We start from the raw sequence: 13112 nt of genomic DNA on the forward strand, positions 1-13112 counted from the left end.
CTATGTTTTTATTTCATTATTAGGCTATCAGCTGCAAAGGTCAACACAGTATATCGTATACTCTGTCAAGGAATCAGACTGTGGTGGTGGAATACACACATGATAAAGATACGGATATGTTTCAGGTAACGTCTTTATTTCTCTTATTTAATGTGGTGTCCTTACCGTTAGTTTCGGGCATACAGTATGATGGTTCTGTATTTGTGCATATTACAAAATAATCACTACAGTAAGTTCAGCTAACATTTGTCACACATAATTACAAAGTTTTTTTCTTGGGATGACAGCTTTTTAAGATCCACTCTCCTGGCTACTTTCAAATATACAACGCAGTATTATTTACCATAGGCACCGTGCTGTATGTTACATCCCCATGACACATCTTCCTCTCCTTCGTGGAAATTTTAGCACACTTTCCTTCATTTTGATATGTAGTCAGACCTTTTGGCACAGTAGCGTTTAGTGATGTACAAGGAGAAGGACATAAGGATAATATAAAAATTAATTCCTATTTGGTTTTTGAAAGACTAAGAAAAAACTTAGTTCTAAAATTGCAGACAAGCTACATTCTTAGCATTATGTGTACAAATACACATTATTTTTATTTTAGAATGAAAATTTTTTAAACCAATCACTTTGAAAAGCAAACATGTTCAAAATACTTCCTAAATAACACTTGAATCAGAAAGGACATTGATACTACAAGTATAGGACTTTTTAAAAAGAACTATAGAACATTATGTAGCAAAACTCAAGAGATGTGACTGACCTCATACTCAGAAGGAAATGTAAAAATTGAAGTGCTTTCATTATAGAAGGGAGGGAAGGAGGAAGGAAATCAAGAAACTAACCATTGGTCTCTAAGAGTTCTCTTTAAAAAATGAAAGTAAGAAAATACAGAACAGGGTCATGAATAGTGGTTCCTATTAGTGGTATATAATAGGAAGTCCAAAAATAGATCAAAAGAAAGCAGAAGGAAGGAAATGAAAAGGGAAAAAAATCATCAATTTAGGAAGAAGAGAATTTATAATATATTCAAGATTTGGTGCTTTAAAACAACAAAAAATTAAAATTAAGGCTAATAAAGGAAAAAAATCAAACTCAAATTGGAAGCCATGAGGTTTTGCATTTCTTTCTTTCTTTCTTTTTTTTTTTTTTTTTTTTTTGAATGCTTTTATTTGAGAGAGAGAGAAGAGAGACAGAATGAGGGAGACAGAGGATCCAAAGCAGGCTCTGTGAGATCATGACCTGAGCCGAGGTTGGACACTTAACCTACTGAGCCACGCAGGTGTCCATAGGCTTTGCATTTGTGTATGGAGAGTTAAATTATTAAATAAACGGTATTAAAACAAGTGTCAAAACAATATCATAGATCGCATCCTAAAGGGGAAATAAGTAGTTCTGAAAAATAAGAAAATATGCTCAACCTACCTCAAAAAGAGAAATGTGGCTTCGCATCGCACAGCCACATTATGTTTCACTTATCAGATTGGCAAAAATCTGAAAGGTCTTGTCAGAGATGTGGGAAAACCCTCTCCTACTCCTATAAACTGGTATGACCTGTGTGCAGCAGTGAGTTAGAGATGCTGGTGAAAATGAAAAATGCTTGCACTCTTTGACTCCGCTCTTCTGTTTCTAGAGATTTACCCCAAAGATACCCCTACATACATGCAGAATTACATTTTTACCAAGTTATTGCTCAAGGCAAGATTTAGTAGCCAAAGATTGTGAACAACCTAAATGTCCTTCAGTAGGGGACCGGTTCGGTAAATTCAGGTACAGCCATACAGTGGAGGTCTCCAAGACTAAAAGAGAAGAAGAAAAAGCTTGTGTGGATGTGGAAAGAGCTCCAAACATAGTTAATGAATTAAATACTAGTATTATTAATTATATTGAGCCATTGATAATATATTCAATTAAGATTATTTAATCTTTGGGGTGCCTGGGTGGCTCAGTCAGTTGAACGTCCGATTCTTGATTTCCGACTCTTGATTTAGGCTCAGGTTGTGGGATTGAGCCCTGCGTTGTGCTCTGAGCTGACAGAGTGGAACCTGCTTGTCATTCTCTCTCTCCCTCTCTCCCTCTGCCCCTCCACAACTCATGCACTTGCACGTGTGCGCTCTCTCTCTCTCTCTCTCTCTCTCTCTCAAAATGAAACATTTTAGGGGCACCTGGGTGGCTCAGTCGGTTGAACGTTGGACTTGGCTCAGATCATGATCTCATGGTTCATGGGTTTGAGCCCTGCATCGGGCTCTGGGCTGACAGCTCAGGGCCTGGAGCCTGCTTCAGATTCTGTGTCTCCCTCTCTCTCTGCTCCTCCCCTGCTCACACTCTGTCTCTCTCTCAAAAATAAATAAAGATTTTTTTAAAAACATTTTTTTTAAAAAGTAAACATTTTAAAAAAGATTAGCTAATCTTAAATAGTAATAAATTTGTTATTAAACATTAAATAGTATATTATTAAATATTAGCATAGATAAATGATTTAAATAATGCTTATATGCATTAAAAATCTCCAAGAGGACAAATCAGACATTATTACTAAAGTAGCTGCCTTTGTGGGGAAGAGGTCTGGGTAGGGGGGACATGGGGGGCTATTTCACACTATGATTTTTGAACCATGTGAATGTGTTAGCTATTTTATAAAAAGCTAAACAATCCTAGATAGTGTCATAGTCCTAGATATGAACAAATTAATTAAGGGCCCCAAAAGTAATATTTATCATAGACAAAATATTAACAGTGGTTTTAGTCATGCCATTCCATTTTATAACATTCTAAATGTTTTTTCTTCTCCTTCAACCAGAGAAAATCTCTTCCTAAATAAATGTATGCCTACACTTCCCTGTTGATGATTTTAGTGGACTTCATAATAATATTTGAATACTTCCCAAAATTATTTTCCAAGATTCCAAGATTTCCAAATAAATCTTCTATTTACAAGATATTTTACATAGGTTTTTTACACATGTCTTACCTAGAGAACAGATTCTCAATACCAAAAAAAAAAAAAAAGCATCAAGAAAATTGTACAGTGGTCGGTGGTACAGTTTTTACCACTTTCTTTTTTGTTTGTTTTGTTTTTATTTTTTAAAATTTACATCCAAATTAGCATATAGTCAAACAATGATTTCAGGAGTAGATTCCTTAATGCCCCTTACCCATTTAGCCCATCCCCCCTCCCACAACCCCTCCAGCGACCCTTAGTTTGTTCTCCATATTTATGAGTCTCTTCTGTTTTGTCCCCCTCCCTGTTTTTATATTATTTTTGTTTCCCTTCACTTATGTTCATCTGTTTTGTATCTTAAAGCCCTCATATGAGTGAAGCTCATATGATTTTTCTTTCTCTGACAAATTTCACTTAGCATAATACCCTCTAGTTCCATCCACGTAGTTGCAAATGACAAGATTTCATTCTTTTTGATTGCCGAGTAATACTCCATTGTATGTATATACCACATTTTCTTTATCCATTCATGCATCAATGGACATTTGGGCTCTTTCCATACCTTGGCTATTGTCAATAGTGTCGCTTCGAAACAGCACACCTGTATCCCTTGGATAAATGCCTAGTAGTGTAATTGCTGGGTTGTAGGGTAGTTCTATTTTTAGTTTTTTGAGGAATCTCCATACTGTTTTCCAGAGTGGCTGCACCAGCTTGCATGGCCACCAACAATGCAAAAGAGACCCTCTTTCTCCACATCCTCACCAACATCTGTTGTTGCCTGAGTTGTTAATGTTAGCCATTCTGACAGGTGTAAGGTGGTATCTCATTGTGGTTTTGATTTGTATTTCCCTGATGATGAGTGATGTGGAGCATTTTTTCATGTGTCTGTTTGCCATCTGGATGTCTTCTTTGGAGAAGTGTCTATTCATGTCTTTTGCCCATTTCTTCACGGGATTCTTTGTTTTTTGGGTGTTGAGTTTGATAAGTTCTTTATAGATTTTGGATACTAACCCTTTATCTGACATGTCGTTTGCAAAAATCTTCTCCCATTCTGTGTGTTGCCTTTTAGTTTTGCTGATTGTTTCTTTCGCTGTGCAGAAACTTTTTATTTTGATGAGGTCCCAGTAGTTCATTTTTGCTTTTGTTTCCCTTACCTCCAGAGACGTGTTGAGTAAGAAGTTGCAGGCGAGATCAAAGAGGTTTTTGCCTGCTTTCTCCTCGAGGATTTTGATGGCTTCCTGTCTTACATTGAGGTCTTTCATCCATTTTGAGTTCATTTTTGTGTATGGTGTAAGAAAGTGGTCCAGGTTCATTCTTCTTCATGTTGCTGTCCAGTTTTCCCAATGCCATTTGCTGAAGAGACTGTCTTTATTCCATTGGATATTCTTTCCTGCTGTGTCAAAGATTTGTTGGCCATATGTTTGCGGGTCCATTTCTGGGTTCTCTGTTCTGTTCCGTTGATCTGAGTGTCTGTTCTTGGGCCAGTACCATACTGTCTTGATGATTACAGCTTTGTAGTATAGCCTGAAGTCTAGGATTTTGATGCCTCCTGCTTTGGTTTTCTTTTTCAAGATTGCTTTGGCTATTCAGGGTCTTTTCTGGTTCCATACAAATTTTAGGATTATTTGTTCTAGCTCTGTGAAGAATGCTGGTGTTATTTTGATAAGGATTGCATTGAATATGTAGATTGCTTTGGGTGGTATTGACATTTTAACAATATTTGTTCTTCCTATCCAGGAGCATGGAATCTTTTTTCATTTTTTTGGGTCTTCTTCAAATTCTTTCATAAGCTTTCTATAGTTTTCAGTGTATAGATTTTTTTCACCTCTGGTTAGATTTATTCCTAGGTATTTTATGGTTTTTTTGTGCAACTGTAAATGGGATTGATTCCTTGATTTCTCTTTCCATTGCCTCATTGTTGGTGTATAGGAATGCAACCGATTTCTGTGCATTGATTTTATATCCTGCAACTTTGTTGAATTCATGAATCAATTCTAGCAGTTTTTTGGTGGAATCTTTTGGGTTTTCCATATAGACTATCATGTCATCTGCGAAGAATGAAAGTTTGACCTCCTGGCCTATTTGGATGCCTTTTATTTCTTTGTGTTGTCTGATTGCAGAGGCTAAGACTTCCAATACTATGTTGAATGACAGTGGTGAGAGTGGACATCCCTGTCTTGTTCCTGACCTTAGGGGGAAAACTCTCAGTTTTTCCCCATTGAGGATGATATTAGTGGTAGGTCTTTAATAGATGGCTTTTATGATCTTGAGGTTTGATCCTTCTATCCCTACTTTCTTGAGGGTTTTTATCAAGAAAGGATGCTGTATTTTTGTCAAATGCTTTCTCTGCACCTGTTGAGAGGATCATATGGTTCTTGTCCTTTCTTTTATTGATGTGATGAATCATGTTAATTGTTTTGCGGATATTGAACCAGCCCTGCATCCCAGGTATGAATCCCACTTGGTCATGGTGAATATTTTTTTAATGTATTGTTGGATCCGGTTGGCTGGTATCTTGTTGAGGATTTTTGCATCCATGTTCATCAGGGAAATTGGTCTATAGTTCTCCTTTTTAGTGGGGTCTCTGTCTGGTTTTGGAATCAAGGTAATGCTGGCTTCATGGAAAGAGTTTGGAAGTTTTCCTTCCATTTCTATTTTTTGGAACAGTTTCAAGAGAATAGGTGTTAACTCTTCCTTAAATGTTTGGTAGAATTCCCCTGGAAAGCCATCTGGCCCTGGGTTTTTGTTTTTTGGCAGATTTTTGATTACTAATTCAATTTCCTTACTGGTTATGGGTCTGTTCCAATTATCTATTTCTTCCTGTTTCAGTTTTGGTAGTGTATATGTTTCTAGGAATTTGCCCATTTCTTCCAGATTACCCATTTTATTGGTATATAATTGCTCATAATATTCTCTTACTATTATTTTTATTTCTCTTGTGTTGGTTGTGATCTCTCCTCTTTCATTCTTCATTTTATTTATTTGGGTCCTTTCCTTTTTCTTCTTGATCAAACTGGCTAGTGGTTTATCAATTTTGTTAATTCAAAGAACTAGCTTCTGGTTTCATTGATCTATTCTGTTTTTCTTTTGGTTTTGATAGCATTAATTTCTTTATTATTTATTATTATTATTTATTTATTATTATATAGGTCTAATCTTTATTATTTCCTGTCTTCTGCTGGTTTGGGGTTTTATTTGCTGTTCTTTTTGCAGCTCCTTAAGGCGTGAGGTGAGGTTGTGTATCTGAGATCTTTCTTCCTTCTTTAGGAAGGCCTGGATTGCCATATACTTTCCTCTTATGACCGCCTTTGCTGCATCCCAGAAGTTTTGGGTTGTGGTGTTATCATTTTCATTGACTTCCATATACTTTTTAATTTCCTCTTTAACTACTTGGTTAGCCCATTCATTCGTTAGTAGGATATTCTTCAGTCTCCAAGTATTTGTTACCTTTCCAAATTTTTTTCTTGTGGTTGATTCCAAGTTTCATAGCGTTGTGGTCTGAAAATATGCACGGTATGATCTCAATCTTTTTGTACTTACTTAGGGCTGATTTGTGTCCCAGTATATGGTCTATTCTGGAGAACGTTCCATGTGCACTGGAGAAAAATGTATATTCTGCTGCTTTAGAATGAAATGTTCTGAATATATCTGTTAAGTCCATCTGGTCCAGTGTGTCATTCAAAGCCATTGTTTCCGTGTTGATTTTTTGATTAGATGATCTGTCCATTGCTGTGAGCGGGGTGTTGAAGTCTCCTACTATTATGGTATTAATATCAATGAGTTTCTTTATGTTTGTGATTAATTGATTTATATATTTGGGTGCTCTCAGACTTGGCACATAAATATTTACAATTGTTAGGTCTTCTTGGTGGATAGACCCCTTGATTATGATAAAATGCCCTTCTGCATCTCTTGATACAGTCTTCGTTTTAAAGTCTAGATTGTCTGATATAAGTATGGCTACTCTGGCTTTCTTTTGTTGACCATTAGCATGATAGATGGTTCTCCATCCACTTATTTTCAATCTGAAAATGTCTTTAGGTCTAAAGTGGGTCTCTTGTAAACAGCATATAGATGGATCTTGTTTTCTTACCCATTCTGTTACCCTGTCTTTTGATTGGAGCATTGAGTCCATTGACGTTTAGAGTGAATACTGAAAGATATGAATTTATTGCCATTATGATGCTTGTAGAGTTGGAGTTTCTGGTGGTGTTCTCTGGTCCTTTCTAATCTTCTGTTGCTTTTGGGTGTGTGTGTGTGTGTGTGTGTGTGTGTGTGTATTTTTTTCATCTTTTCTCCCTTCAGAGAGTCCTCCTTAAAATTTCTTACAGGGCTGGTTTAGTGGTCACAAACTCCTTTAATTTTTGTTTGTCGATTTTTTACCACTTTCAAATCAACACATCACTGCAATGGCACCTGTAATTTCATCACTATTCTTTAGCGACATGTTGGGATATAGATAGTTCTTCACTGTTGTACAGTCACATTCCACTCACATTGTTCACTTTCCCCCTCACCTCTGCAAATGCAAGATGAGCGAAAGATTCATGAGAATCTTAACATGAGATGCATCGTCTTGACAAAATAAGTGCCCAATACAGTACCTTTACCATAGACACAGTGTTATCCAGCAGATCTCTGGAATGCGTTCATCCTGTGGAACTGAAACTTTGTACCTATTAAACAGTGATTCCCATTTCCCTCCACCCCCAGTCCCTGGCAGCCATCATTCTGCTCTGTTTCTATTGATTGTGTAGATACTGCACATAATCAGAATCGGGCAATATTTGTAATATCCTCCAGGTTTATGCATGTTGGTGCATGTGGCAGGATTTCCTCTTTTGTAAAACTGAATAATATCCCATTGGATGTTTATACCACATTTTCTTTATCCATTCACCCTTTGCAGACCTTTCGGTTGTATCTAGATCTTGGCTACAGTAAGTAATGCTGCAGTGAACATGGGGAGCAGATACCTCTTTGAGATCCTGATTTCAGGTTTTTTTGGTTTTTCTTTTGTTTTGTTTTTAATAAATACCCAGAAACAGGATTGCTGAATCACATGGTAGTTTTGTTTTTAATTTTTTGAGGAACCTCCATACAGTTGTAAACATCTAAGTGCTTTTTGCATACTTCCTATTCCACCACATGGAATATTTGAAAGCCTCAATATTTAACGAGAGTAATTTATTACCACTTCATCAGAAGCACACTTAAGTGAAATTGACATTATTTTTAACTGCACATGCACGGCGATGAAGAATGCAGTGGCTGTTAGTACACTTTGGTGCCGCTGCCTTGATTCCTGCTAAAGCACTTGATTGCCTGAGCACCATCAGAATAAATGTTAGCACAGTGGAAAAGGCAAATGGCACGTTTGTATTATTATGAAAGTGATTTTTGGCTTCATGGACCTGGTCCTTAGAAAAGGTTTCAGGGCTCTTAAATATGGAGAACAAACAGAGGGTTACTGGAGGGGTTGTGGGAGCGGGGATGGGCTAAATGGGTAAGGGGCAGTAAGGAATCTACCCCTGAAATCGTTGTGCTATATGCTAACTAACTTGGATGTAAATTTAAGAAAGAAAAAAAAGAAAGAAAAAAAGTCTCAGGGACCCACAGAGGTTCATAGACTACACTGAGAAATACCAAATTATACTATACTAACCTCTTAAATTGCATAGCTGAAGAAATTTGGGTCTTTGAGAGGAAAGGTAACTAGCTACTAGGGGCAGAAAAGGCATTACTGGCAGAAGTAAGATTTACGTCTCTGGAGTTCTACATTCTCTACGTAGTACCTCTTTAAATAAAGCATGGTAATTCAACAAGAATTTATAGATTTACTAAGAAAACATAACACATTTGTCATTTTAACTAAAATAATCTGATTCTACTTGCAAAATAACTAGACCTGTGGGAGGATTACTATCAGGTCATTTCTCTGCAGAGTAAAACTAAGGCATTCTCAGAAGGCCCTGAACAATCAAGCTTGTTTTAATTTTTCTTCCTTTTACAAGTTCTTATGTCCCAAACCCACCACAGACAAAGGTTACTGAGCAAAAAGCACTGTAGCATTCCTATTTCTCAAGCCTGGACCTTGGTGTTGAGGGCTGTTCATTGTAGCCATTATCTATAAAATGATATCTAAGTTAATTGAGAATTTAAAAGCAGAACATCAGACTGAACCAAAGAAGGTCCTTATGCTGCCTTTCCCACTGTGGAACAGACAGTAGGCTCAGAACTTGGAAATATTATTGCCTAAGGAAGAAAATATCAATTATATCTGAATTTAAGAGATGGGTTAAGGGTAAGAAAGTCTGAGTTAATATAGCAACAGTTTCTTAGTAATTTTCTAGAATAGGAGTAAATGAAAGAGGGAATAGTGTAGCTATTGAGAAAGCAAAATATTTTTTTTTAAATGTTTATCAAAGAAATCAAAGGAAGTGATGAAATGTCTTACAGGGTCCCTAAAGGGAAGTATGATGCCAAATGCATATTGACCATCAGGGTAAGGAAATCAGCCAGGCCTCAAGATTTCTGTTTCATGATTTGGACCCTGGGTGCTGCCATACCTTATGTTTTTGGTTTTTGTTTGGTTGGTGTTTAATTTAGTTGGTTTACAGTACTTTTATTTGTTTTTAATGTGTATTTATTTTTGAGAGAGAGAGAGAGAGCATGACAGGGGCATGAGAGAGAGGGAGACACAGAATCCAAAGCAGACTCCAGGCTCTGAGCTGCCAGCATAGAGCCCGATGCCGGGCTCAAACCCACGAACTGCAAGATCATGACCTGTGTTGAAGTTGGATGCTTAACCAACTGAGCCACCTACGCACCCCTATAGTACTTTTTGATGGCAATATTTAAGTAGCATATATCTAGTTGAGAAAAGTTAAAGAATATTTGCTATTTAAATAGTTATTTTTTGGGGTGCCTTGGTGCCTCCATCGGTTGAATGTCCGACTTTTGATTTTGGCTCAGGTACTGATCTCATGGTCATGCGATTGAGCCCTGTGTTGAATCTTGCTTCAGGCCCTGTGCCGAGTACGGAGCCTGCTTGAGATTCTGTCTTTCCCTCTGCCCCTCTCCTGCTTTCACATGCTCATACTTGCTCTCTCTCTTAAAAAAAAAAAAAAAAAAAAAAAAAAGAGAGAGAGAGAGAGAGTTATTTCTTAAAGCATTGTGTGTCTCTCTCACAGAGATCAAGCTGACTGTCAGAATCTTCCATTCATCAGTTTCATTTCTTGAGCACCTGCTATGTATCAGATACTCCTGTAGTTACTGAAGACAGACAGCCAGGGCTCCCCTCTCATGGAGGCTGCATCCTAGAGGAGGCAAACGGACCACAAATAAGCATTCCAGGGGGGAGGAATGGGGGCTGCCAAAGCCCCAAGCAGGAGCAGAGTGAAGGAGGAGGACAGTGAAATGAGATGAGCTTGGAGAGGTGGGGCCTTTAAGGCCAAGTAAAAAAATTGAGTTTTAAGCAAGGGAGGGGTACAATCTGATTGATATTTCTTAAAGATATCTTCAAGTACTCTCTCGAAAGGAATGGAGGTGACATGTGTGAAAACAGAGACCAGTTTGGGGACTAAGGCAATGCAATCCTAGTAAAAACTGACAGTAGCTGGAACTAAGGTGGGAGAAATGAAAGGACGGAAGCTGTGTTTGGAGGCAGTGTTGACAGGTGGCTGCGAAGGAAGGTAAACAATCAAGGATAATATTTTGATACTGAGTTTCAGCTTGAGCAAATTGGATACCAGTCGTTGGCGGGGCACCTAGGGATTGAAGAAGAATCCAGGCTCTGTTTAGAACATGTTACATTTCGAGAAGCTTATTAGATTCCGAAGTGGAGATTGGGCATGATAGTCTGAAGCTCTGGTAAAGATCAGGACTTTTTGGCTAATAGTAGGATTTAACGAGATTACCTAGGGAGAGAAGAGAAAGAGAAGGGAAGGGGATGATTTACCAACTAGCCTGTAGGGTTTCCTTATTCTTTCTTTTTTTATTTACTTATTTTGAGAGAAAGGGCACTCGAGGGAGCCGGGGAGGGGCAGAGGGAGAGAGAGAATCCCAAGCAGGCTCCACACCCCGTGCAGAGCCCAACACGGGGGCTCAGTCTCACGAACCACGACAGCATGACCTGAACTGAAACCAAGCATCGACCACTTAACCAACTGAGCTACCAAAGCACCCCGGGCTGCATTATTCTAATACCAGGTACAGATGTGCCAGGATGTGCTGGCTGAGCTCTGCAGTAGTGCGATCAGTACTGCCCTGAGGTAGAAACTCCACAGGGTGGGTTGAGAGAAGTTGAGTGAGGGAGGAGTCAGGACATGGGAGGGTGGTAACTAGTGACAGGTTTTTCAAGAAGTATTGCCTCTAACCGAACTGTAGAGATGGGGCCATAGGTTAAAGGCTGCTTGCAGGGGAACGAATGTGTGTTTTGTTTTTTTTTTATTTTTGTTAATGTTTATTTATTTTAACGTTTATTTATTTTTGAGACAGAGAGAGACAGAGCGTGAACGGGGGAGGGGCAGAGAGAGAGGGAGACACAGAACCGGAAGCAGGCTCCAGGCTCTGAGCCATCAGCCCAGAGCCCGACGCGGGGCTCGAACTCACGGACCTCGAGATCATGACCTGAGCTGAAGTCGGACACCCAACCGACTGAGCCACCCAGGCGCCCCAATGTGTATTTATTTTTAAGAGAGAGAATGCAAGTGAGGGAGGGACAGAGAGAGAGACAGAGACACAGAATCCGAAGCAGGCTCCAGGCTCCAACCTGTCAGCACAGAGCCCGATGCGGGACTCGAACCCACAAACTGTGAGATCTTGACCTGAGCCGAAGTCGGACACTTAACCAACTGAGCCATCCAGGTGCCCTGGAAGGAATGTGTTTTTAAAGATGAGAGAGACTAATCTAGAACAGTGCTACTCAAAGTGTGCTCAGCTGAGCATCCAAGCGTCTGTTAATGGTACAGAATGAGCTGAGTTGGACATGGAGAGGAGTTTGGAAACCATTACGGCACGTTTTATAGTACCTGAAACACCCAAGCAGATGATCATTTTTCTAATACTCATTTTTATTGTACTTTTAAAAAGTATCAGTGACAAGTTGCTGTTTAAAAAAAAAAAAATTGGTCCTTTTACCCCCACAGAGTCACAGAGTTGGAGAAGCTTCACAATGTGTTTGGTAGCTGATGGCAAGATCTAGTATAAAGAGAGAAATTGAAGATTCAGGAGAGAGAGGGGACAATATCAGGAGCAAAATCCTTGGGAAGAATATGGAGACGCCAACATCAGTAGAGAGATTGGTCTTGGATAGAAGCAGCAACATTCCATCCTTGTCATAGGAGGGACATCAGAAAATAAGGTTACAGATACAGGGATATGGGTAGCGTTGGTCCAGGAAGGGTGAGGGAGGCCCTTCCAAGTTCTTCAATGCCATCTTACCTGTACTGACTTCGACTGACAACCAGGCAAACCCAAACCTTTCTAAAATATATAAAATTGAAAATGCTGAATGATGCCCTGTCTGTGGTATCAGTAAAATTCTCCCTGTGGTTACTCTATGAGTATCAGCACTGTACGATTATCAGGTGAAATTCAGGAACATCTTGGCTTGTCTACATGACTCCCCTTAAGATAATGTAGAGTTGATCCAGTATTCAAAAGGATGGGTTCCAAGTTTTGCGCACGGGGTGAGTTTTCAGTAGGAAAGTGGCTTAGAGTTTTGTTTTGTTTTTTCCTGGCAAAAGCAACATGTATCCGAAAGTATAAAATTTTACTGGCACCCTATAGGTTAGATTTAAGTGGGAGTGAATTGATAAACAAATCAAACATGACCAGTCAGATAAGTATCATGACTTGAAATAATTGATTGTAACGGTATGTTCCAGTTGAAATGTCATGTTTTACAGTCCATTTCAGTTAATTCATCAAGACATTAATATATTGGGATGAAATCACAGTGGCCTTTACAGAAGAGAGTAATCGCTGTGTGTGACAAGCCTGTGACATTCTACTAGAGCATGGCTTTAGCTTTGAGCTTACAACAGAGCTTGAAGAGCCGTTGCCCTCTTCATGGAGGTAACAGAAATGATGTCAGAGACCGTGTCTTTGTGAGAGCTCCAGGCAATTGTAGAACTCACCCCATTTCACTCCCCAGCTTCAT

The 13112-nt window shown here is 38.8% G+C and overlaps 1 protein-coding gene across 1 annotated transcript in view; it reads left to right on the forward strand.

Annotated features, from left to right (window-relative positions):
- Positions 1–13112, forward strand: part of PELI2 (pellino E3 ubiquitin protein ligase family member 2) — a 195663-nt gene that overhangs the window by 164151 nt on the left and 18400 nt on the right. Inside the window, exon 3 of the mRNA XM_042943329.1 lies at positions 24–125. Coding sequence (XP_042799263.1) covers positions 24–125 — 102 coding nt within the window. The remainder of the gene's footprint in view (positions 1–23; positions 126–13112) is intronic.

This window comes from Panthera leo, chromosome B3, assembly GCF_018350215.1.
Source record: "Panthera leo isolate Ple1 chromosome B3, P.leo_Ple1_pat1.1, whole genome shotgun sequence".
Classification (NCBI taxonomy): domain Eukaryota; kingdom Metazoa; phylum Chordata; class Mammalia; order Carnivora; family Felidae; genus Panthera; species Panthera leo.